At 38.1% G+C, this 27,770-nt stretch overlaps 1 protein-coding gene across 1 annotated transcript; it reads left to right on the forward strand.

Moving 5' to 3' along the window:
• Positions 1–664: 664 nt before the first annotated feature.
• LOC306884704 (constitutive coactivator of peroxisome proliferator-activated receptor gamma-like) lies at positions 665–27,770 on the forward strand. Its single transcript, XM_079440821.1, has 11 exons — positions 665–803; positions 2,115–3,160; positions 3,462–3,642; positions 4,962–5,063; positions 7,607–7,779; positions 8,106–8,198; positions 18,553–18,759; positions 19,744–19,852; positions 23,202–23,309; positions 23,438–23,486; positions 25,598–27,770. The coding sequence occupies exons 2-11, from the start codon at positions 2,153–2,155 to the stop codon at positions 25,617–25,619; spliced, it is 2,052 nt and encodes a 683-aa protein (XP_079296947.1). The 5' UTR covers positions 665–803; positions 2,115–2,152; the 3' UTR covers positions 25,620–27,770.

The raw sequence follows: 27,770 nt of genomic DNA on the forward strand, positions 1-27,770 counted from the left end.
TGGCGCCTGCCAAATGTGACAACACATCTGCTATTTCTATTATGCAGGTATGATTCATAGCAAAAATAGTTGAAGTGTGTGTGTGTGGGGGGGGGGGGGGGCAAAAAAACCGTAAATGCATTTTTTATATTATCAATCTCGAGCTGTATGTATCACAGACAACTTTATTCATTTAGCTTTTTCCCTATCAGTTTGTATCTGCAGTATCACGTTTTAAATCCTTATTCTTAACAAACCATTACATAATTAACATTTTTTTTAATACATCGTTGCATATAAATGCCATCAGTACACAAGATTGAAAGTAAAATAAAAAATAGCCAGGGGAAGAAAGAAAACAAAATAAATAAATAAATAAATAATACAATTTGCAGATAATATTAGAAGTCCTGAGAACTTTTTTTGTTTTACATTTATATACCACATTACAGTATTGTAAACAGATTCATTTAAAACACCAATAATGTATTTATTTATTTACTAACACAGTTATTTTCTTTAAATTAAATACATTACCTAAATAATATTTTTTTTTTTCATTTTTTAAGATTATTTATCGACCAAAGTATTTAATAAATCCTAAATTATTTCGAATCTATGTTTCAGCTGTGGTCTTCTTTTTCATTTACAATAACTATGAAGGAATACGCTGATTGGCTGCTGAGGTCGTCGCGCCGGAACAGGAAGCGAGTGCAACATTGTAAACACCAGCGGTTTAGTGCTACTGTAGCAGCCGTGCAGCTTTGAGCGAGAGAGCGCTTAACGCTCACTAAATCGAGTATTCTTGTTAATTCCACCAAATAGTGAGTCGGTTTTTGTTTCTTTAGCAGCACTGGGTTTAATATCTGTGACATAAAGTGATGAAGGACACTAGTGCTCCATATTCTTACTGCCAGCGTCGCAGCAATATTCCCAGCAGTCACACACAGGTGGACACAGTAAAGGTTCTCTCAGAAATATTACCTGGTGTTTTTCAGGAGTCAAACTTATTGTAATGAGTGAGAATAAAATGCATATAAAAGATAATTATTTGATTATTATTTGCAGCTTAAACTGTTTGCATTTTAATAAATGTTAAAACATAGCAGGAACATAAAATGTTTTTATATATTGGAAATTCTAGCATTACCTTAAATTAATGAATGCTTAGAGATTACAGGATGGTTTCAGACCATTTTTGTATGGTCTAAATTGTCTCTACTAGTCAGACCAAAAAAGTGATAAATGAAGCATATCATAAATCTAAAGTAATAAATGTTTGTTATTTATTTATTCATTCATCCATTCATAAATGACAGTCAGAAGTAAAAATGTCTTAAAAGTCTTAATTTGCCCTTCCACTATATAATGCCTTCAAAAGGCTTTAAATCACAGTAGAAAATCTTAAATTCAAAGTCAGGGCGTTAAATGTTGCATGCACTGCAAAAAAGAGAAAGAAAAAAAAAATGAGCACCTTCCTCAGTATTTTTGTCATCTAAACATCCTTAAATCAAAATACATTTACTTTAGATAAAATGATCCTGTGAAGCCTTGTTATCTGAGAAACTGAACAAAATTAAGTGAGTTTATGCTTAAAACGAGCACAAATATCTGTCAATTAGGTATGAAAATTACTTTTCCGAGTAAGTAATGTTTTCATATACTATTGTTTGTGAGCAGAACTAAGGTTTTTTTTTCTTTTCATAAAATGAAAGTAATGGAGATCTGTTGGAAGATTTTGAAGTGTGGCTATTACAAGACATGTATATTTAGAGATCATATTGAATTATTGTGTTCCATTCAGTTAATTCCTTAAAGAGGTCTTTAAAAGTCTTAAATGTACCTTCATAAAACCTGCAGAAATCCTGAGTAAAATTAGGGACATAGTTGTGAAACCTAACAAAAGAGATTTTTTTTTCTCTTTAATAACTTTTTTTGCAAGAGTGTAGCAATAATGTAGCAATGTTTTTTTTTTTTATTCAGTTGCATGTTTTCTCAAGATCTATATTTCAAAATAATGTATATTTTAAGTTGTATTCTTTATTGAGTTGACAGGTGTGTTGAGATTTTACAATTCTGATAAAGAGAAAATGGTGCATTATCATTCACGTATGCACTTTTATGTTTTGTTTTAGGTGCATGAACTTGCGGATGAGCTTTCATACAGCTTAAGATGGGTGTGAAGGGCTTACAGAACTTCATGGAGACATGCTGCGCAGACACTTGTGTGCCAGTGGACCTGAAACAGATGGCAGTCGATCATGTCAAAGCCCACCCGGACAGAACCGCCACAGTAGTCGTGGACGGAATGGCCTGTTTAAGATACTGGTATCGCTGTCAAGCTTGGGTCCATGGCGGTCAGTGGCAAGAGTACATGCATATCCTTCAAGAGTTTGTGGATGAGTTCACGGCTGCGGGCATACGCTTAGTCTTTTTCTTCGACGGAACGGTCGAGGATCAAAAGCGGGCACAGTGGGTGAAGAGGCGCCTGAGAGTCAACCAAGACATTGCGAGAATATTTCAGCACATCAAGACTCACAGTCAGCAGCCGAACAGCAGAGATCTTTTCTGCCTTCCCTCCGGACTCGCAACCTTCTCCAGGTTTGCCCTCAAAAGCCTCGGCCAGGAAACACGGTGCTCTGTTCGCGAAGGAGATTATGAGATTTCTGACTATGCTTTGTCTCACAACTGCATGGGCATCCTTGGTCAAGATACAGACTTTGTTATCTACAACACAGTTCCATACTTGTCCATCAATAAACTCAGTTTAATCAACATGACAACAGTGCTGTTCTGCAGAGAGCGGTTATGCCAAGTTTTGAAGGTTCATATGACTGACCTTCCTCTCTTGGCATGTCTGTTGGGGAATGACGTCGTGTCTGAACAGCAAATGCAGCGTCTCCGCAACAGTGCTTTGGCATCATTTCGAAAGAAACACAGGCAAGTTCAGGGAGACAAGGTCTACGCTGTTGCAGACTTCATTAATGTTCATCATCCCAGCACTGGGGCAACATTTGGTCTTTCCTCACTTTCGTTAGTTGAAGAAGAGAAAGAAGCTTTAGAAAAAGGCATACGCATATATTTACTTTCAGGCCAAACGTCCCCTTGGTTAGAAAGCAGCCATCCCGTTCCTGAGTCTATGTGTTTGATGGGCAAGTATGCACCGGCTGACATATTACAGGTAAAAAGAAAAAATGCACAGTGGGTAAAAACGTTTGAGGACACATTGATTTAAAAATCTAATTCAAACATGCAATTAAACAAAATTTTGAATTGCATGCTATAAATGATATGCATAACGTTTAGAAGTTTTCATGCTGGTAATTTGTCTTCTAAAAATTATTAATAAAATGATAGAAAATGCAGAAAAAGAAACATTTTAACACAGACTTTTGGACCCTGCTGTATTTAACAAAAGCAACAGGCCCACCAGAAGTAACATGGCTTTGTTTGTTCTCTTACTAAGTGTTTCCATGTTTCAGGCAGCGCTAGAAAAGCACACACGGGCAGAGTGTTTCCTGGTCTATAATGTGTTATATGATGGAGTCGTGGAGTGCAGTAACACGCTGGAAGATGAGGATGAGGTGGAGTTACCACCGCAGGCCGTCTTATATCTGCCTGTCCGAGAACGAATCTACGGCCTTTTACTGCCAGTGCAGCCAGGTGCGTTTCGTTTCTGTATTTACTTACAGTAAAATACACTACCGGTCAAAAGTTTTTGAACAGGAAGCTTTTTAATGATTTTTAAAGAAGTCTCTTATTTGATCTGAAGTACGGAAAAAACAGTAAAATTTTTAAATATTTTTACTATTTAAAATAACTGTTTTCTATTTGAATACATTTTAAACTGTAATTTATTCTTGTGATTTCAAAGCTGAATTTTTAGCATCATTACTCCAGTCACATGATCCTTTGGAAATCATTCTAATATTCTGATTTGCTGTTCAAGAAACGTTTTTGATGTTTTTTTTTTTTTAAGGATTCTTTGATGAATAGAAAGAACCAAAGATCAGCATTTATCTGAAATCAAAAGCTTTTGTAACATTATACACTATACCATTCAAAAGCTTGGAGTCAGTATAATGTTTTCAAAAGTGATGATAAAGGCATTTATGATGTCACAAAAGTTTTCCATTTCAGATAAATGCTGTTTTTCTGAACTTTCTGTTCATCAAAGAAACCTGAAACATTCTACTCAGCTGTTTTCGATATAATAATAATAATAATAAATGTTTTTTTGAGCAGCAAATCAGAATATTAGAATGATTTCTGAAGGATCATGTGACTAGAGTAATGGAGTTTATTGAAATCACGGGAATAAATTACATTTTAAAATATATTCAAATAGAAAACAGTTATTTTAAATAGTAAAAATATTTCTAAAAATCACCAATGCAGGCTTGGTGAGCAGAAGAGACTTCTTTAAAAATCTTACTGTTCAAAAACGTTTGACCCGTAGTGTTTATTGTTTTATAATGCTTTTCTGTTATGTTGTAACTTGTATGCAACTGTGAGGAAGCCTGCAATAGTGTGCATTTTTGAAGAAATCTAGGCTGGAAGACTGAAGTTTTATAAAGTGATCTTTGGATAAAAGTATTATTTTAATTTAATTATAATTAGTATTTTTCCTTAACATAGGCATTCTATAGAAATATAGGTTGTCCTCTTACTGTGCTGTTAACAAAAAATGAATCTCCATTGCTCTGTAGTATTCTGGGAATTGTCTTGTTTCTGTCCAATATTTGTGGTGTGGGCAAATATGTGGTGAACGTGCTGTTGAAAAGAAGGGCCAGACCGAAGGGGACAAAACATATCAGATTTCAAACAGTCGAGACTACACTGTAATTTTGGAAAGGCTCTGTCAGTCAAATTATTTCATAACATGCAAGCCTATTGCACAAATGCCATTTCTCTGCCACTTTTAAAGGATTTTTTTTTGCATTGTTGCTCTCAGTTTATATTAACTTCTCTCTTTTTTATAGATTGTTCTGGTCAGACTGTGTCAGTCAAAGAATGGTTCGTCTTTCCAGGAAATCCACTTAAGGAGCCAACCAGAGTCACTCCAAAACTCCTTAATAATCTACGTATGTAATTGAGTAGTGTTCTTCATATTTGCTCGCCGTAATGAACATATGCCGAATGTCAAAGCCAGTCTGCAGTTCGTGGCCAGTCAGAGTTCACAGAAAATCATGTCGTATTTGAAGACTGTATTTTTAGCTTCATATAATGATTCCATTCAGTCAGAGGATTTCAAAAAAAAAAATTATATTTAGAGCCATTTTTAAAGCACATATTGTTTTGATTAGTCATGCATCTCCTAACTATGAGGCACACGTTTTTTGCGTGAGTTTGTTGTGTTTGGAACAACTTGAAAGTCTGGTAGTGTGTGATCCTCAGATATTTAGTGTAAGAAGCCCAGTTGTTTTTCTCTGTAAACATTCACAAAATCGGTAAGTGTATGATGCCTAGTGTTTTAGCATCTGTTTTTATTTTAAAAGTGATGGAGGGTATTGCAGCCTTAAATAATCCTCTGATAATCTCACGAAATCTATGTTCTGTTGTTAGTGTACATAATTCTCTTTGTTTGGTCTTTTGTATTTCCTTGAGTCAGGGATTGCATGACACAGATGCTTTGTGATAAAAAGAAAAAGGCCATATGGTTTGATCAGTGCATTTTGCTGCATTGCATATTTCATCACTGCATTACAGAGCATCCTGTATGAGAATATTAGGGGATTCTGAAATATATTTCTGAGCCTGCAAAAGACAGAGAAGTGAATATAAAAAGTTCTAGTAATTCTCAGCTAATATTTCATTAGCTAGATTTGTGAGTGCTATCTTCATAAATGCTTTAAACCATTATTTAGTAACCACAAATTATTGTACAAAAAATCATAGCCTTTAATGTAACTGTTCAGTTATCCTCTTTAAAGAGGTAGTCCACCCAAAAATGAAAATTCACTCTTAATTGTATTCACCCTCAGGCCATTGAGGGGTAGGTGACTTGTTCAAGTCAGCGGCTACCTGTCTTTGAGAAAAAAAAACAATATATATATATCAAGGAAGACAAAAGTAATACCCATGGGTCCTGATGATATATTGATGTCTTAAGTTGCGAAACGTTTGATCTGTGCAAGAAACTGAACATTATTTACACAATTACCTGTAATTCGTAGCCTCATACAACGGGGAAATCTGATTATTTTCCGTGAACTGGTACTTTTGGACAGTTCATTTCAATGAACTGCTTCAATTCTAATGAAATGTGGATGTTTTGATGTCTAAAGCATATAAAGTTGCATACATTTGTCTTTCTAAGCTCACTTTACAATGAGAAACCAAAGAAATATTAATTTCTCCTTTTCATTCAAGTGTTTTAAAAGGTTAGTTAACCCAAAAATGAAAATTCTGTCATTAATTACTCACCCTCATGTCGTTCCAAACTCGTAAGACCTTCGTTCATCTTCAGAACACAAATTAAGATATTAGTAATGGAATCTGAGAGCTATCTGACCCTCGATAGACAGCAAGAGTCTTTACAACATTAACATCCAGAAACGTAGCAAGGAGATTGTTAAAATAATCCATGTGACATCAGTGGTTCAACCGTAATTTTACGAAGCTACGAGAACACATTTTGTGCGCAAAAGAAAACAAAAATAACGACTTTATTCAACAATTCATCCGCGTCACCCTAAAGCACCATTTTGGAGAATATCCACTGAACATAAACAACGTCTGCTATTCTGTGTCAGCTGCGTCACGTGGATATGTTGTTTACATTCAGATCAAAGCGCAAACAACGTAGAAAATGTATCAGCGTAAAGCAGCTGACACAGAACAGCATACGTTGTTTATGTTCAGTGGATATTCTCCAAAATGGTGCTTTAGGGTGACGCGGAGGAGATGAATTGTTGAATAAAGTCGTTATTTTTGTTTTCTTTTGCGCACAAAAAGTGTTCTCGTAGCTTCGTAAAATTACGGTTGAACCTCTGATGTCACATGGATTATTTTACCGATGTCCTTGCTACATTTCTGAGCTTTGATCGTGTTAGGATCCTTGATGTCTATGGAGGGTCAGAGAGCTCTTGGAATTCATCGAAAACAACTTAACTTGTGTTCCAAAGATGAACGGTGGTCTCGCGGGTTTGGAATGACATGAGGGTGAGTAATTAATGAGAGAGAGTTCATTTTTGGGTGAACTATCCCTTTAAGTGGTTCAACTAGTTCACCAAGAAGAATCGGTTCAAAAGAATGACTCGTTCATGAACCGGACATCACTCCGGACTGTTTGTCTGAGACTCTGAATTACAGGTAATAATGTTTTAAATGATATTCAGTTTCTTGCACAGACCGATTGTTTCACTTCATAGGACCTCAATATATCGTCAGAAGCCACAAGTATTAATTTTGTGTTCCTTGATATGCTTATTTTATTCTTAAAAACTGGTAGCCATGGACCAGGTTTTCAGCTAAAAATCTTCTTTACTGTTCTACTGAAGAAAAAGTCTCCTACATCTTTGATGACCTGAGGGTGGGTAAATTAACAGCAAATTTTCATTTTTGGGTGAACTAGCCCTTTAACTTACTCTCATACAAGTTGAACTTGGTTTTCGTTGATCAACAGAAGGGCCCCCTGATCTGATGGCTCTGTGGTTTAGGACGGACCCAGAGGTGAAAGCAGTCCAAACATCAACATTCCTGGATATCTTTGACCTGTATGAGTTTACCGAAGAGCTGAAGCGCTTAGACAGCCCTTTGATTGTTGTGATTTGTCTTGTAACCTACATCGCCATTCAGGTGTGTTTAACTTTTCATCGTTGATGCCACAGACCACTGAGGTTTTCGCTTGAATGTAAACAAATGGCTTTGTTCAGGTCCATTCGCACCACGTATGCTCTGTTAGCCTTTATTTATTAATGATGTGGCCTCATTACATTTCAAAAGAGTTTCAGCGGTGTCTCTTCAACACTGTTTATAGTGTGTAGTCCTTATCAGAGAACTCGCATACCCTTGCATTGTGTACAGATGTATGTGGTGTGGTGCTTGATGCTTGTTGTGTATACATGAGTGTGATTTTCACAGCTTGCATGTAGAATAAAAACACTGTTTGCTCCTGGATCTAGGCGAGACAGCTTTCCCTGGAAGACGTAGATTCATATCTAAGCCAAGCTGTTTGTGTCAGACTCAAATCCTTCAGAGAAATGCAACAGCTCAGGGTGAGTCATTTGCCTCTGCCTTTCTGAAAGTATTGTTTGGACACTCGCATGCACACCCGTTTTAACTGGGCTTGGTTTGGAATCTTCTAGAAAACAATGTGTGTTATTTTGTAACATACCTAAAAAAAAAAAAAAAAGTAGACTTTTTTTTTGCAGTTGGTTCGATTGCTAGGTCCAAACCTGAGTTTGACTCCACCCTATTGTCGTGCACTCACGTTTCCATTTATATGACATTTATTCGGTTACCGGGTACTTTTGTCCAAAGCGCCTTAGAAATGAGGAATACAACACAAAGTGTCTCTTAAAGACAGGTTATGATGAGATGTCCTACCACCTATGTTCGCACAGACATGATTCGTCATCAGGGAGTTCCGTTACACTATTGCAGGCCAAGCGAAAATATAAGCGTTATTATTGTAATATGCACTTTGTACTGTAATGTTTTCTCACAGATGAAGGAGATAGAGCCCTGCATGGGCCTCAAATTTAGGCCCTAGCCCGGCCCACGTCCGACAGTTAATCAGAATTACCGGCCCGAGCCCGTCTTTTTTTCCCTCTTCTCCTAAAACAGTTTATACTACTGTTTCGGCTATTAAAATAGTTCAGTTTAGTGTGTAATGGCAAAATTATTATATTTCGTTTTGTTTTTTTAAGTTAATTTAGAAAAACGTTTGGAGAATTTTTGTTCGTTAAATAGACTATAAGTTTTTGGTTTTTTTAAGTAATGTCCAAGCGGCCAGCGGCATGAGCTGATCATAGCCTATGTTTGATCAATTTAGCCTTCTCATATCATCACGACTTGCCTAAAATAAAATCTATAGATATACTAAAACAGTTCAAGCATATAACAATGTTTAAACGTTAAACCTGCGCTATAATAATAATGTGCGCTATATCTAAGTTTGTGCGGAGAGTGGAAGCTAAAGCGCGCTCTGCAGGACATGGAGGCACCAGCTTTGGATTTTTTTCAGTGGAAACTTAATTAAAATAGCCTACGCTGTAATTTTTTAATTTTTTGATAAAGGTAAGAGTAATACATCATTCGGCCCTGTAAAGGGTCTACTTGTATTTGTGTGCACTCACAATACCAACAAAAGGTAGTTCTTTTATAAAACAAAGAAAACAAACATGGTGTGCTTTTTGCCGTCTTGAACAGGAGCGCTTCACAAAAATGAACCGAAGCTGAGCGAATACATGCCTCACAGACATGATAAATGTATCTATAGAAAGCTTTAAATTATCAATTAACGAAATAAAACAAAAACTATTTTATTATAATCTTAATCATAATCAATAAAGATGCATTTCTCTCTAAGGGCGCGTCTAATCAGGAGACGGCGAGCCAGGATCAGCAACTTCATCCTTGCGACACAGACTCAGAAAACATTAGTTTATTAGTAAATAATTCAAATATCTCCTTACTATTTCCCGCAGACACATTCATGGTTATGTTTGCTGGTTTTGCAGCAAGCTTTAGCCTATTGCGTGCATTTGAACGCAGAACTATTCCGCTGCGCTGAAGTCACTTGAGCACGCCGCTGCTGTGGGACACTAAACACCATCGAGCTGCTCTCAGTCACGGCACGGTCTCCTGTTGTTTCCACCAGCGCGGCCATTTTTTTCATCACTAATCGATAGACGTCTACAATATAAAATAAGGATAAGGAGAAACCCAAAACAGGCCCGATGCCCGGCCCGCCTCTGAACTATGATGTGGAAATTGGCCCGAAGCCCGGCCGATCGTCGTCGGGGCCCGTCGGGCCCGGGCCGAAATGCAGGGCTCTAGAAGGAGACATGAGGTAATCTGATAGCATTGTGCTCAATCCTTCACCAACGCCGTCTCTCATTGTGTTGTTGGTTAGCCTCTAGTTTGCCAGAGCGCCTTTAATGTGTTTTGGAGGAGGTGTGGCTTTGGAGAGTAATTTGCAGGGAGGGTGAGATCTTACGCAGAGCTAGCCTCTCCGAAATTGCCTACCATACCTTTAATGAGGTAGTGAAGGCAATTTCACGCAAGGCTGAAATTTGACATTAACCAACAGAAACCTGACTTATTTTGTGAGCTGGGCTTCACTCGCCGCTCGCCTTTGACTATGAATGTTTCTGGCCTGTGAAATTTCATCAAAATTTTGCTAATGTTGACTTCACCTTGTCATGAGAAGTGCTAACACTAGACCTTAGTCAGGGTAGCTCCATATTTAACTTTTGACTGGAATGAAAATAAGGTTGTGAGCGATAGAAATTCTGTGCATTCAGTGGATTGTACTGTTGTTTAACAACATACCATCTGCTCAGTTGATGAAACATATTTTTTTGGGAAAAAAATTATTAAAGAAATACTAGATGAAAACTCAGATTCCAGTTTAAAAGTTGTGAGATTAAATCAATAAAGAAATAAATAAAAGTCATTGTCAGCAGATTAAAGTTAAGTGCTCATGGAAGAGATGTGTTTTTAGCCATTTATTGAAAATTGCAAGAGATTCAGCTATTCGGAAATCATTCCACCAGTAAGGAACAGTGAAGGTAGTAGTTCACCTAAAAAATTTAAATTGTTTATGATTTATTTGTTTCCTATTTATTAAATTAACATTATAAGCCATTAATATTCATTGTACAGTGGTGGACAGCATTGTTGACACCCTTGATTAATGTGAACAAAAAAGCCTGCAAAAATGAATCCGCATCATTAATCCTTTTGATCTTTTATTTAAAAAATTCACAAAAATTTAACCTTTCATTGAACTAAAACAATTGAAAATGGGAGGAAATCTCATTATGAAAGAAATGTTTTTTCTTAAATACACGTTGGACACAATTATTGACACCCCTAGAAATTATTATGAATTATAATAATTATTAATAATTATAATAGAGTTAAACATCTCTGAAGTATATTCCCATTCATGTTTACAATTTTGAGCACTCCAGGGTTATTATGAACATGAAATTATCCAGCCGTGGCTTCCTCTCTCATCATCCATCACAATGAGAAAAAACAAATAATACATATTTCTGATGTGCAACAAAAGATAACTGAGCTTCACAAATTAGTGAAGTGGCTTTAAGAAAAGAGCTAGAGCAGTTAAAATTCCCATTTCCACCATCAGGGCAATAATTAAGAATTAAGAATCAACAGAAAATGTTAGGAAACTGCCTGGAAGAGGACGTGTGTCTATATCGTCCTAATGAACAGTGAGAAGGAGAGTTTGAGTGGCTAAAGACTCTCCAAGGACCACAGCTGGAGAATTGCTGAAAATAGTTGAGTCTCTGGGTCAGAAAATCTTTAAAAATGATTGTCAAACAGCCACATGTTGTTCGGGAGGGTTTCAAGAAAAATTCTCCTAGCTTATCCAAAAACAAACTCCAGCATATTCAGTTATCAGACACGACTGGAACTTCAAATGGGCCTGGCTTCTATGGTCAGATGAAACTAAAAAATGAGCTTTTTAGCAGCAAACACTCAAGATGGGTTTGGTGAACACAGGGATAAAAAGTACCCCATGTGTACAATGAAATATACTGCTGTATTTTTAATGATGTGGGCCTATATTTCTGGTCCTGGGCATCTTGTTTAGACACATGGCATCATGGATTCTATCAAAAACCAGCAGATAAAAAATCAACAAGTGACTGACTCTGTTAGAAATCTTATAATGGGCCTTCCAACCGGACAATAATCCAAACAGAAACCTTAAAAACAACACAAAAATGGGTAACTGAGCACAAAACCAAGCTTCTGCTGGCCATTCCAGTCCTCTGACCTGAACCCTGTAGAAAATGAGTGAGGTGAACTGAAGAGAAGAAGCACCAACATGGAGCTGGGAATCTAAAGGGTCTGGAGTGATTCTGGATGAAGGAATGGTCTCTGCTCTCTTGTCAGGTGTTCTCTAACCTCATCAGGCTTTATAGGAGAAAAGTTAAAGCTGTTAAACTGGCAAATGGAGGTTTCAAAAAGTATTGAATAAAAAGGTGCTGTTAATTGTGGGCAATGTGTATTAGAGAAAAACATTTATTTCATAATGATATTTCCCCCCATTTTAAATTCTTATTCTCCAATGAAAGGTTAGATTTTTGTGTTTTTTTTTTAAATAAAAGATCAAAAGAATTAACAATGCAGATTAATTTTCACAGCCGCCTTTGTTCATATGTACCAAGGGTGCCAATAATTCTGACCACCACTGTATGGACAAAAAAAATTCTGTGACACTTCAAAATATCTTCTATGTTCTATAGAAGAAAGTCTGTCATACAGGTTGAGAACAACATAAGGGTTTCAACATTAAGCCATGGTTTTTTATGAACGTTCAAGTGTTGTTGACCGCATAGATCACATTAGTTATGACTTAACGCAATGGAAAATTTGTCATCATTTACTCACCCTCATGGTGTTCCAAACCTGTATGACTTTGGTTAATCTTCTAAATAAATTATGATATTTTTTATAAAACCTGAGAGGTTTCAGTTAGTCCATTAAAGACCATGCAACCAAAACTTAGAAGACCCAAAAGGCATAAAGGCATGCACAGGCTTTTGTTTTGATGTGCTTCATGTACATATGTATGTATGTATGTATGTTTATATTTAAATAAAAGACAAATATTAATAATAATAAATAAATCTTCATCAAATATAACGATCAGATCTCTTCAAAAGGTCTAAGGTTTGATGGAATTGACTTTCAGTTTAGGAAGAAAACATGAGGGTAAGTAAATTATGACACTAAAACTTCATTTTTGAGTAACCTATCCATTTAAAATAGCTACAGTAGATGATAAACACTGTCAAATTGGCACAACAACATGGAGATGCAACAAATGGAGGCCTTTTACTTGAGAGATGCAACAGATTCTTTTGCTATTTGGAAAAAATGGGTAAAGACACTGGAGGGATAATTTCTGGTTGCTTTGCGACATTCCTCTCAAAAACTACTCTAATTGTGGTCTCAACCTGAGAACGATGCTCTGGTGACAGGCTCCGTGTCGTCCCCGCTGGCGACCACAGGGCTATTTCAGCTCCCACCCTAATTTAAGCCTCCTATGCGTGCTATTTTAGACACGCCCGCCAAGGGCGGCCTGTGGTTTCGCAGTGCTTGGCTTGAGAGCCCTCCCCACAGCACAGATAATGGATGATAGAGGGACAAATTAGAGCCTCTGGGGAGATATCCAGCAAGCCACCACCTAATTTACAGATCCTCGTGTGTCTACGGCTGTCCTTTTTGTGTCTGGTGTGAATCCCTCCAGTCTGTTGTTTTCAGATGCTGATGCATATCTCGCCCTTGACTAGTGAAACGCCAAGCTGTTGACAATACAAATCAATTAGTTGTATTTCAGTTTTTACAGATTATATGTTTATTTACTTTTGCAAATGTGGTCCGAGCAAAGATTTCCAATCACTCAGGTAGACAATGACTGACTCTGTGTCTTTTATGCTTTGTAATGGCTGTTTATTGTGCACTTGGCCGCAGTATTTATTTATATATGATCCCACGTGTTTATGTTTTGGCTCAAGTGAAGTGATATGGCCGGGCTTATGTTGTGCACAGTATGTTGGGAGATGAATGATAGCGTTGAATGATGAATGATAGGGAATGTGTGTAGAGGGTGCGCACGGCAACAGGTGTTGGGTTGCTCGCTGACCCAGAGACGTGTGTGTGCTCAAGGCGCAGTGGCGACAGCCTGCCGCTGGCCAGATGAAAATGTGTAAAGCTCTCCTGCCTCCCATGTGCCATGGGGTGGCAGGAGCACCTGTTACACGCGCCATTGTTGTCTCCCATCGGGAGTTACACTGTCACATCTGCCTGAAATGTGAAAAGGGATGGGGCGGGGTGTATTAGGAGGCAGTAAGAGCCAGACAGATGGCAAGAGAGTCTCCAGGGGCTGCCTGATTACCCCCCTCTAATCTGTTTCCCCCGTGTTGCTTTGTCATAGTAAGGGAATGTAAATGCAAGCTAAGGATGCCACTACACAGCATCTGTAACGGATGAATTTAACGATTCCAGTTCAAACAGTCAAACATTCTTTTATTACTTTTGAGGAACAACCCATATATATATATATATATATATATATATATAAGTAATATATCTCTCTCTACATACATACATACACATACATATATAGGTCCTTCTCAAAAAATTAGCATATTGTGATAAAGTTCATTATTTTCTGTAATGTACTGATAAACATTAGACTTTCATATATTTTAGATTCATTACAACACAACTGAAGTAGTTCAAGCCTTTTATTGTTTTAATATTGATGATTTTGGCATACAGCTCATGAAAACCCAAAATTCCTATCTCAAAAAATTAGCATATTTCATCCGCCCAATAAAAGAAAAGTGTTTTTAATACAAAAAAAAAGTCAACCTTCAAATAATTATGTTCAGTTATGCACTCAATACTTGGTCGGGAATCCTTTTGCAGAAATGACTGCTTCAATGCGGCGTGGCATGGAGGCAATCAGCCTGTGGCACTGCTGAGGTGTTATGGAGGCCCAGGATGCTTCGATAGCGGCCTTAAGCTCATCCAGAGTGTTGGGTCTTGCGTCTCTCAACTTTCTCTTCACAATATCCCACAGATTCTCTATGGGGTTCATGTCAGGAGAGTTGGCAGGCCAATTGAGCACAGTAATACCATGGTCAGTAAACCATTTACCAGTGGTTTTGGCACTGTGAGCAGGTGCCAGGTCGTGCTGAAAAATGAAATCTTCATCTCCATAAAGCTTTTCAGCAGATGGAAGCATGAAGTGCTCCAAAATCTCCTGATAGCTAGCTGCATTGACCCTGCCCTTGATAAAACACAGTGGACCAACACCAGCATCACTGACTGTGGGTACTTGACACTGGACTTCAGGCATTTTGGCATTTCCCTCTCCCCAGTCTTCCTCCAGACTCTGGCACCTTGATTTCCGAATGACATGCAAAATTTGCTTTCATCCGAAAAAAGTACTTTGGACCACTGAGCAACAGTGCAGTGCTGCTTCTCTGTAGCCCAGGTCAGGCGCTTCTGCCGCTGTTTCTGGTTCAAAAGTGGCTTGACCTGGGGAATGCGGCACCTGTAGCCCATTTCCTGCACACGCCTGTACACGGTGGCTCTGGATGTTTCTACTCCAGACTCAGTCCACTGCTTCCGCAGGTCCCCCAAGGTCTGGAATCGGTCCTTCTCCACAATCTTCCTCAGGGTCCGGTCACCTCTTCTCGTTGTGCTGCGTTTTCTGCCACACTTTTTCCTTCCCACAGACTTCCCACTGAGGTGCCTTGATACAGCACTCTGGGAACAGCCTATTCGTTCAGAAATTTCTTTCTGTGTCTTACCCTCTTGCTTGAGGGTGTCAATGATGGCCTTCTGGACAGCAGTCAGGTCGGCAGTCTTACCCATGATTGCGGTTTTGAGTAATGAACCAGGCTGGGAGTTTTTAAAAGCCTCAGGAATCTTTTGCAGGTGTTTAGAGTTAATTAGTTGATTCAGATGATTAGGTTAATAGCTCGTTTAGAGAACCTTTTCATGATATGCTAATTTTTTGAGATAGGAATTTTGGGTTTTCATGAGCTGTATGCCAAAATCATCAATATTAAAACAATAAAAGGCTTGAACTACTTCAGTTGTGTTGTAATGAATCTAAAATATATGAAAGTCTAATGTTTATCAGTACATTACAGAAAATAATGAACTTTATCACAATATGCTAATTATTTGAGAAGGACCTGTATGCACACAATGGAAATCATTATTTCATTTATTAAGGGAAAAAAGCAATCAAGCAATGAGTTGGGTGTATATATGTGTGTGTGTGTGTGTGTGTATATATGTATGTGTATATATATATATATATGTATGTATGTATATGTGTGTGTGTGTGTGTGTGTGTGTATATATATATATATATATATATAATATATATATATATATATAACAGTAATATATATAATAATATAATATATATATAAAATAACAGTACTGAGCGAGTGAGTCATAGAAAAATTCAAACAATGTAATGTAATGATAATGTATGAATTTGAGACTGATTTGTGAGAACCAGTTCTATTCCGAGCCAGATGCTTTTTTTATTTTTCTAAAGCACTGAACGCAAATAATTTTCATGGCATTTCAGTTCCGTTTCTGGTTCCTTCCTACAAATACATGATGCGACTCACACAGTAGTCCAACTCGTAAACCTGCTCCAGCTCTCACTCACTCTCAGCTCTCATAAGGGAGTTAAAAAGTGTTTTGAGTAATTCTGAATAAGTCACTCATTCGTTGAATTAGAATCAGAACCAGAATCATTAAATTCCATACAATTACAAACCCTAACTATAACAAGTCTTTTGCGTTGTGCTTTAGAATCCGGTAACGGTGCATTAATCACTAGTACAAGCGTATCAGTACAGTGAACCAAATCATTCAGTTCCAGTATTTTTTTTAAAACAGAATCTGTTCTTGATTCCCGACCCTTTAACGGCACAAGACTGGTTTCAGACACAGCCCACAATGTTTATTTAGTAAATGAAAAATTGAAAGTTCATTGAAATACCACACAAGGATCAGACAAGCCTCATCTTGTCATGCGTGAATGTTTACAGTAGTAACATTGAGCAGATGTGAATTAAGGTATGGCACAGGTGCAGAGCCTGATCACAAGGTTGTAGTCTGCCATTAATGTTGAACTGCGTGTCCTCAGGGGGTCCCGCGGTCCTTCAGGCATCTGGCTGGAGCAGCTCTCATTGTTCACTGTTGAAATGCTTGCAGAGCAGCTGCTGTTCTGGTTTGTTGTCCCACTCTATACCTTTACAGCAGCAGGGTGGCATCAGCATTGTCCCGAGGCCTATTGACTTCCACGCTGAGCAATTAACGGCTTTAAAGGTGCTAAAACTTTTACGTGTCTTTTTAAGCATTTTAATCAAAGCCGGTCTACTCCATCCCGCTCTCTAAACCTTATACATAACAGTGAATGTGATTAAATGCTCTCGTTTCACTGAAGAGGCATGGCTACGAGGAGAAAGTCAGGCCCGTGTAAACAGCGTGATATTTCAATCGGCGGCCTGGCTCTGAATCTGTGCGCTTGGAAGGCGCGGGCAGTGGGCTGCTGCTGTCACTTTGGCTTTATCTCCAGCCTCCCTTTTGTTTGCTTTAGTCTAAGCTGTGTTTGAGAGCAGAGCAGGTGGCAGGCCAATTTTATGTTTTGATGTCACGGAAGCTAATCAGTCTATCTCTTATCTCCTGTGGGTGGGGGACCAGGTGACGAGCGGACAGTTTGGTGGTGATGGGGGGGGGGGGGGGGGGGGGTTGGGGGTCTTTGTAAACATCCCTTTATCCGTGTGGCCACTTCAGGTGAGCTCTATGGGATCACACCCTGCCTCCCTGCAGCCTGAGTTGAAATACACAATGGGTATTGACAACATGATGAATTTGAAACCAAGCTACTGTAAAAATGGTGTGGCTTAAAGGAACATTTCAATCACAAGAAACATTCTGTAATCATTAACTTGTGTCATTTCCAACCTGTGTGACTTCCTTTCATCCGTAGAACACAAAAGGAAGAATTTAGCAGAATGTCCCAGCTGCTCTTTTCCATACAAAAACAGAGATGACTGGCGAACACTGTGTGAATATGAATATTTAATGAATTTAGATTTGATATTGTGTATGCTGAAAATCTGTTCATTTAAATTGTGCCAAATTTGAGTAAGTTACGAGAAGTGTGCTTACCACTATTGTTTGATATGTCAATCTTACCGTCAAATATGTGAACGTGAAATACATTTCTGAGCTGCAGTGCAGGTTTTTACCAAATACATTTTGGTTTCATTCTCACACAAAAGTATCACATTATTTCAGAAGACATGGAATATAGGTTTTTTTTTTGTGGTGCGGCATATTTGTGAAATTTCGCAGGTATAAAATGTTCCATTGCCAATAAGTGTAGCGATGCAAGGAAACACCGCTCAAAGTCACTTTCAAACCAAGCAGATTTCTATTGGTCAACACAACAAATTTGCATGACCAATATTTCGAAATATGCACTTGGAACTTTTTTTTAACCCTTAATTTTCTCATACAAAGATATTGCATGACATTAAATATAGTTTTTAGCAAAATTTTTGCAAATCGTTTAACAATCCATTAAGCACCGCTCACACAGAAGTCATTTTCAAAATAAGAAACTTCCTGCTTGTCAATGCAGTTAATTTCCTTGACCAAGTGAAATCTGCTTGGGGAACTTTTCCACCCGCACGCGAAACTCCATACTGCACAGATTCCAAGTGAAATGGGTGGATTTGGACTGAACACACCTTTACAAACTACTGTGTTTTCATACGTTTTTTTCTTATGTGATTCTATATTCCCTCCCCCATGTAGACTCCTGTTGTGGACCCTAGGGCCGTCCAGCTCGGCTCTCTCTTTGTGCGGGGTCTGACCTACCTCGTCGCAGCCAACAGTGCTTGTGGTTTCCCTTTCCCAATGGGTGAGCTCATGCCGTGGAAGACCTTTAACGGCCTGCTCTTCCATTCAAAGTATCTGCAAGCCCACTCAGGCTGTCCGAAAGAGGAGCTTCTTGAAGGAAATGTAAGAACAGGAAAATGCTGTTGACCTTGTTTATACTTGGATGATCCGGTCTCAAATGGTCGGTTGAGACAGATACTTCAATTTTGTTCTCACCGCAATGTGACTTTTTGAAGCCACACATAACCGGCCACACAGAGCCTTTGTTTTAGCAAAATGTTCGATTGACAAATGAGTGGGCGGTCTTTTACTGTTGTCTGGGATGCATCATAATGGATTGGTATTTGTACTGAAAATTCAGTGCATTTCTGACTGCATTTCAGTGCATCTTTGACTGTGGTTTGAGCAGTTCACAAAATGTTTTAGCTCCACTTGTGATCGGATCACCAGAGACTTAATATCACATGTAAACAGGAGCTAGCGTGATCCTTTTTTTTTTTAAATGTTGTGTCATGATGCACTATGCAGCTCTACCGAAGCCTATTAACATGCTAAATGAAAATCAGGTCATAGTATGGGCCACACATATTTTGTTTACTGGATTTGTTTACATGTCTTTGGTTTACTGGAAAACAGTTACAGAATCTCTTTTGTTTTTGATTGCTGTAATGTTTTTTCCGGAGCCAAGGGACCAAAACATCTAAAAAAAAAAATTAACCCACACATATAAACATGGGTTCATAATTATAAATACAGTCTGGAAATAACTCAGACTATGCATAGTAACCTCTCGACTTCATGGAGGTCTCCGTACTGTAAGTCACTATGACCTCTTTTGTATTTATAATGGCCCCAAAAATGCTTGGAACACATAATAATGTCTGAATACATCAAACCAAGTGCACATCTGCATTCAAATGTCTTTTCTCTCTTCTTATTTTTAAATAAATACCATTAGATATGACATTCATACATTTTTTAGAGTGTCCTTTCAGGGCGACTGTATGGATTTGGTCATTTATAGATGCACATACTGGATTGAGATTTTGAATATGTCATTGTATATGCATTATGCGTTTAATATCTGGTTTGTCTGTTGTCTTTTAGTCCTCTTGGATGTCTTTGTTCATGTCTGTCAGAGAGCTGGTGCTGGAAGCCTGCAGGAGGCGCGGCGTCCCCATCCACAGCCGACCGCGCAGACTACAACACAGAGATGGTGCAGATCACTTTAAATTTGCTTATCCCTTTCATATACAGCACTTTACTTCATATGAATGATTTTTTACATTGTACTTCATATGAATTATTTTTTTAGATAGTAAATTGTAATAGAGCTGGGAGTTGTTTGAGCAGAATTATTTAATAAACAAACAGTCAAGGGCTGTTTCATTCAAAGAAATGTCTGAGGGATGGATGTTTGAATTCTTTGGACATCTATGGAGCTTTTTGCAAGCGCAGATTCCTTGTTGACCTGGTTGTGACTCAAACAAATGGAATACATGCTGAGATGCCCAGGTTACTTGCAGATAAACAATAGCCATCAGTCTTCATAACACCCTCCATCTGGTCCGTCACCCTGTTGGCACACTATTTTAGATCGAGGGGATGCTTTGTCATAACAAGAATAATTCTGGGTTACTTTTTATAGGTTGCAATCTATATTAAGTAACATAACAAGACAACAAAATTATAACGTGGTGGCTGTTACAAACTCCTTGAGCCCCTTTTGCTTTTTACCGCCATCCAGAGTTTTGTGGTTCTGTCCTAAGATTAAAAGAGACCTTATGGTGAAATTGTCTCCATCTGGTTTCCCTCTTGATGTCGACCAGCTCATGAACTGCTCATGTTGTGTCTTAGAGGCAAATAGGCTGCTTTTTGTCCTTTTTGTCCGATTATGGTAGAGTGGCCCAGTGCCTGTACTTTGAATCTCAAGATTTGTCCTGTTAGATTGATGTTCTTTTGTTTATAGTTGTTTTTGGTCGTCTGGAATTCCAGCTAGTTTATTTTGTCATATGCTGTTCTTAGAGCATCTGTTGTGCTTTCTGACTTCAAAACAATCTGAACACTCGACCGTGGGATTTTGGAAGAAATGCTCATTAGCCCTTTCAAAACATGGCATGGAACTCCAAAAAGATTGTTTTTTTTTCTTCAGTGAAAGGATGTGCCAAAATTTGAGCCATGTTTAAATTGTGATTTTTGTATTTTATAAATAAGAAAAATAATTAAATTATACATATTTATATATACAATGAAAAATGCATCTAAAGCATTTATTAATCTTAGTTAATGTTGAATACAGCATTTACTAATAAATTAATAACATCATGTAGTTATTTAATGGATCTGAGCTCACATGGACTAACAATGAGCAGTTGTAATTTTATTAAATAACATCAACAAAGATTAATAAATACTGTAACAATGTATTGCTCATTGTAAGTTAATGTCAGTTAATGCATTAAATATAGTTAACAAATGGAAACTTATTTTAAAGTGCTACCTAAAATGGGTAACTACGGAAGTTCTAAGCGGCCATGCATTATTATAATTTTTTCTGTCTTGTTTTCTCGTGATCTCGACATAACGAAAGTTGTTTTGTCGTTATCACGACTTAATTTTCTCGTGATCTCAACATAACGAAAGTTGTTTTGTCGTTATCACGACTTAATTTTCTCGTGATCTCAACATAACGAAAGTTTTGTCGTTATCACGACTTAATTTTCTCGTGATCTCAACATAACGAAAGTTGTTTTGTCGTTATCACGACTTAATTTTCTCGTGATCTTGACATAACGAAAGTTTTGTCGTTATCACGACTTAATTTTCTCGTGATCTCAACATAACGAAAGTTGTTTTGTCGTTATCACGACTTAATTTTCTCGTGATCTCAACATAACGAAAGTTGTTTTGTCGTTATCACGACTTAATCTTCTCGTGATCTCGACATAACGAAAGTTGTTTTGTCGTTATCACGACTTAATTTTCTTTGTGTATTCGGCATGAGAAAATGCTATAGAAGCAGCATCATCGCAGCATCATGGATGATCGTATTCGCTTTTACTTTGATCAGGGACTCACTCAAACTGAAATAATAAAAATAAAAATATGGTATAAGTACCATCCCAAATATTGAAGGTGTTGTGTGTGTGACCGACTACATTGATCCATGATAGAATACTTTTCATGCATATTCATACTCGGCCATTTTAGCTCTGTGTCTGTCAGTGATTGACGACTTACACACAAGTGTTCGACACTTGAGAAGGAGGCTGTCGGGTCTGCAACTTTATTGTCGAAGACAATATAGCGACCCTGATTTTCTCACGATAGCTACAATTACGTCATGAGAAAACGGTTTTTAGGTTGAGATCAACAACTTTCGTTATGTCCAGATAACCACAAAACAACTTTCGTTATGTCGAGATCACGAGAAAATTAAGTCGTGATAACGACAAAGCAACTTTCGTTATGTCGAGATCACGAGAAAATTAAGTCGTGATAACGACAAAGCAACTTTCGTTATGTCGTGATAACGAGAAAACAAGACAGAAAAATTATAATAATGCATGGCCGCTTAGAACTTCCATAGGTAACACTTTACAATGTGTCATTTGTTAACATTAGTTAATGTATTAACTAACATGAACAAACAATGAACAATACATATATTACAGTATTTATTCATCTTTGTTAACATTAGTTAATAAAAATACAATCATTCATTGTTAGTTCATGTTAGCTCACAGTGCATTAACTAATGTTAACAAACACAAATTGTGATTTTAATAATGCTTTAGTAAATGCTGAAATTAGCATTAACTAATGAACCTTATTGTAAAGTGTTACCGGTTTTTTTTTTTTTTTTTTTTTCAAAGGGAAAAATCCTTTAGTAACAGGGTTGACTTGAGTTCAACACAGATAAATATTTTAGGTCATTAGAATGGTTATATGCCATTATTTCTTTAATATTAATTATTATTTTATTTGCTAACTATAGTCAAAAATTTCATTTTGGGTGGGATCATTTTATGAGGGGATTCAGACATTTGATGCATGTTATCGAGCATACTGTCTAGTATTTTTTTTGCAACAATGAAACATGGCATTTATGCCTCTAATGCTTAAAAAAGTAGTGGAACTCCAAACTCTAAAGAGTGAACATTTAAAAAAGAAACAAAATCCTGTCATCGCTCAATTGCCCTGAAAACCAAAACGAGACAGTTTGTCTTTTCTCATTTCTGTTCTGCTTCCTAAGCTTTGCTTCTTTTCCCTGAAGTTAATTCACCCCATTATGTCTGTCACTAAAAGGATTGTTTTGAATCTCAGATGGTCTAAAGTGTCAATTGCAAGAGGCTGTCGGGGGTAGACGTATAAAAAATCTGGTTGTAATTTATGTGAGTTTGAGGCAGTAATCATTGCCTCAGTCTTTGGGGACGTGGTGGTGAAGTTCGGGCTTCAGAATTGTACGTTTTATGTTTCCAGTGATGCTCCACTGCAAATACTAGTTGTGAGAGAGTCAAACCTCCAATTAAAACTGCATTTAAATGCTTCTTTTATTGTCATAGCGAGACCCGTGGAGGCTGATGATCTGCATCGAGAAAGAGGACACCAGCTTCATCACAGCACACAGCAGGAGTTCAGACAGCAGCCCAGAGCTTCAGCACAGCAGCACGGTATGCCACAGTACACAAGACAAACGCTGGCATAAACAAAGATCAAAGCTTGTATGGTTTGTTTGATATTTTATATGTTGTCCATTTGCAGTTTTAAAGCTGTAATAAAAACATAACATCTTCCATAGGCTATAGACCAAGACATCCAAAGAGAGGAAGGTATCACCTCGCACCACGGTGAGCTCTGTGATTTCAACATAACCCAATATTTACCAGTAGAAACCTGTGAAAACAGATTATGATGTTGGCTTGACAAAGCTCTTAACTCTTAACCCAATACCAAAATTCTTATTCCTCCTAGAGTTTTCAGGCTTCATCCATCTATAATTTTGAAAGACCTACAAAGTGTAGCATACTTTTTTTCTAACTTTGCTGTTTGTGTCTGTATTGTGGGGTATTCTCTTCTGTCTGTCTGTCTGTCTGTCTCTATCTGTCTGTCTCTATCCATCTGTCTGTCTCTATCTGTCTGTTTGTCTGTCTCTATCCATCTGTTTGTCTGTCTCTGTCCATCTGTCTGTCTCTCTATCTGTCTGTCTCTATCTATCGTCTATCTGTCTGTCTCTATCTGTCTGTTTGTCTGTCTCTATCCATCTGTCTGTCTGTCTGTCTCTATCCATCTGTCTGTCTCTATCTGTCTGTTTGTCTGTCTCTATCCATCTGTTTGTCTGTCTCTGTCCATCTGTCTATCTATCCGTCTATCTGTCTGTCTGTCTCTATCTATCCATCTGTCTGTCTCTATCTGTCTGTCTGTCTCTATCTATCCATCTGTCTGTCTCTATCTGTCTGTTTGTCTGTCTCTATCCATCTGCTTGCCTGTCTGTCGCTCTGTCTCTATCTATCCATCTGTCTGTCTCTCTGTCTCTATCTGTCTGTTTGTCTGTCTCTATCCATCTGTCTGCCTGTCTGTCGCTCTGTCTCTATCTATCCATCTGTCTGTCTCTCTGTCTGTCTGTCTCTATCTGTCTGTCTGTTTGTCTGTCTGTCTCTATCCATCTGTCTGTCTGTCTGTCGCTCTGTCTCTATCTATCCATCTGTCTGTCTCTCTGTCTGTCTGTCTCTATCTGTCTGTCTGTTTGTCTGTCTGTCTCTATCCATCTCTCTGTCTGTCTGTCTCTATCTGTCTGTTTGTCTGTCTGTCTCTATCCATCTGTCTGTCTGTCTGTCTCTCTGTCTCTATCTATCCATCTGTCTGTCTGTCTGTTTGTCTGTCTGTCTCTATCCATCTGTCTGTCTGTCTCTATCCATCTGTCTGTCTGTCTGTCTGTCTCTATCTATCCATCTGTCTGTCTGTCTGTCTCTATCTATCCATCTGTCTGTCTGTCTGTCTCTATCCATCTGTCTGTCTGTCTGTCTGTCTCTCTGTCTCTATCTATCCATCTGTCTGTCTGTCTGTCTGTCTCTATCTATCCGTCTGTCTGTCTCCATCTATCCATCTGTCTGTCTGTCTGTCTGTCTGTCTGTCTCTATCTATCCATCTGTCTGTCTGTCTGTCTCTATCCATCTGTCTGTCTCTCTGTCTCTATCTATCCATCTGTCTGTCTGTCTGTCTGTCTGTCTGTCTCTATCTATCCGTCTGTCTGTCTCTATCTATCCATCTGTCTGTCTGTCTGTCTCTATCTATCCGTCTGTCTGTCTCTATCTATCCATCTGTCTGTCTGTCTGTCTGTCTGTCTGTCTGTCTGTCTGTCTCTATCTATCCATCTGTCTGTCTCTCTGTCTCTATCTATCCATCTGTCTGTCTGTCTCTCTGTCTCTATCTATCCATCTGTCTGTCTCTATCTATCCATCTGTCTGTCTGTCTGTCTGTCTGTCTGTCTGTCTCTCTGTCTCTATCTATCCATCTGTCTGTCTGTCTGTCTGTCTCTATCTATCCATCTGTCTGTCTGTCTTGTCATCCATCCAACGGTCGATCAATCTGTCTATCTGTTCGTCTTTTAAAACTTACAGACATGTTTTTGTCAAGCCTACATCAAAGTTTTTCATGACAAGCTGTACTTTTATAGTTTACAGCAGGGCTGTCCAAACTCGGTCCTGGAGGGCCGGTGTCCTACAGAGTTTAGCTCCAACCCTAATTAAACACACCTGAAGCAGCTAATCAAGCTCTTACTAGGCATACTAGAAACTTCCATGCAGGTGTGTTGAGGCAAGTTGGAGCTAAACTCTGCAGGACACTGGCCCTCCAGGACCAAGTTTGGACAGCCCTGGTTTACTGCATGCCATTATTTGTAGAATTAACAATTTACTTCTAACCTGCACTGACAACTGAAATGACTTTTCTTTTGTTATAGATGGCCCCAGTCTCAAAACTAAACAACACTGACTGATGAGAAATGAACTACTAGGAATGTCATTCTCAGATGTGAATGTTCATGTCCATGTTCTTGCTTGCCTTAATTTAGATTCTGCACTTTTGTTTTGCCTGCAGATGTTTGTCACAGACATTTCTACGGTATTAGTAAAAATCACTCAAAAACATCAAATTGTACATGAATATGCATTTTTAACAGTCACATAGGACAAACTGTGTTCAGTGATATCCCTGAAAGCCCTCACAATTATATCTTGTAGTGAGATTACAGTCTTTTTTCCCCTTCCATGTGGATGATATGAATCAGTGACCAAAATGGAAGCTTCCTAAACCGTGTGCCAAACCCATTCATTCTGCTCAAACCCTAATTAGTCTCAGATGATGGGGAAGTCGTGGCCTAATGGTTAGAGAGTCGGACTTGTAATCCAAAGGTGTTCGCGTCTCAGGCCGGCAGGGATTGTAGGTGGGGGGAGTGAATGTCCAGCGCTCTCTCCACCCTCAATACCACGACTGAGGTGCCCTTGAGCAAGGCACCGAACCCCCAACTGCTCCCCGGGCTGCCCACTGCTCCGGGTGTGTGCACGTTGGATGGGTTGAATGCAGAGCACGAATTCTGAGTATGGGTCACCATACTTGGCCGTATGTCACTTCACAAATTACCTTTCAACTGCTGGTTTGGCATTGACTCCATTTGTTCGCAATTACAAAGATTGTTTGTCTCCTTCAACAAATTTTCAAGCAGCCATTCTTTTAAAAAAATTGTTAATTGTCTCCACGTGCGTGTCATTTCATCAAAAGTCGCGGTTGTGGTTCTGGCATATCGTAACCAAAATGTGCTTCAACCCCATATTGGGTTGATGCTCTGTTTCATGTCCATCATGCCTAAAGGTTCTAGTATTATAGTTCATGCAGTATTTTATGTCATGCAAACATTAAAATCTAAATCTATCTGCCTAAAATATTGGATGAATACGGTGTATTACATGTCCGTTGAATTTTCATCTTCAGACAAGGTCTAAGGGCACATTTTCAATAAGTAAAAACACGATTCTTATTCTTGTGATTTATTAATCCGATTATAATGAAACTCATGTCCCAGTGCAAAAATTCTGTCAATGAATTTCTTGCTATCAAGATAATGAGTTTTTCATGATCTGTTCCCCTCTTTGCCCTGGCTGTGAAACAGTGCCTCTGCCAGGTATTGTTAAACACCCCAGAGCGGAAATAGGATATGGAGAAAGTTCCACAGCTTAAGTGGTCAAAGCACAGCTCTTCCCCTTATCTACAGAGAATTAAAGCCTCAGGAATGAAAAACAGTTCTAGACAAACACGTGACTCGGCTAGGCATGGCAAGAGCATATAGGCACAGCAGGAAATGGAGGCGACAGATTTACTCATGCAAAACAAAGTGCTGATTGACGAAGTTGGCAGTTGAAAAGCATTTGAAATCAACAGTAGGAGATCATTGGAAATTGAAAACCGTGAAACCATCAGTAAAGTATAAAACATGAATGGAAAAAATAAATGAAAATTTATTTAGCTATATATAGGTTTCTAACTGTTTTCAACATTGATAATAATAAAAATTTCTAGAGCATCAAATCATCATATGAGAATGATTTCTGAAGGATCATTTGACACCGAAGACTGCAGTAATGATGCTGAAAATTCAGATTTGCATCACAAGAATAAATTACATTTGAAAGCATATATAAAATTGTAATAATATTTGACAATATTACTGTTTTTACTGCATGTTTTCAATCAAATAATGCAGCCTCGGTGAGCATAGAGACTTCTTTTAAAAACATAAAAATCTTACCAAGCATGGTCATTGCTGAGCTTGGTTTAACTCTGTCAAATAGGTTTATATGTTATCGATAAACATCGGTTTCCTTACAGAGAAAATGAACATGATTTTTTTATTTCCAGAACCCGGCTGTCGCGCTTCAGTGAAAAGGGCTGGGATGTTTCTATGCAAATGTACCGCTGAATGAAGTTATTTTTAAGCATACAGAATAATTTCCTGTGCAACGTTTTGCTTTGATTCTAAATCTGTTTGCTCAGTCCTGGCACGACCGGGTGCCAATTGTGTATCCATTGCTTTTTTTAAACTAAATAAATAAAACCACTAGATTAGCAACACTCACTAC

Source organism: Barbus barbus (genome assembly GCF_936440315.1).
Source record: "Barbus barbus genome assembly, chromosome: 18".
NCBI classification, from domain to species: Eukaryota; Metazoa; Chordata; class Actinopteri; order Cypriniformes; family Cyprinidae; genus Barbus; species Barbus barbus.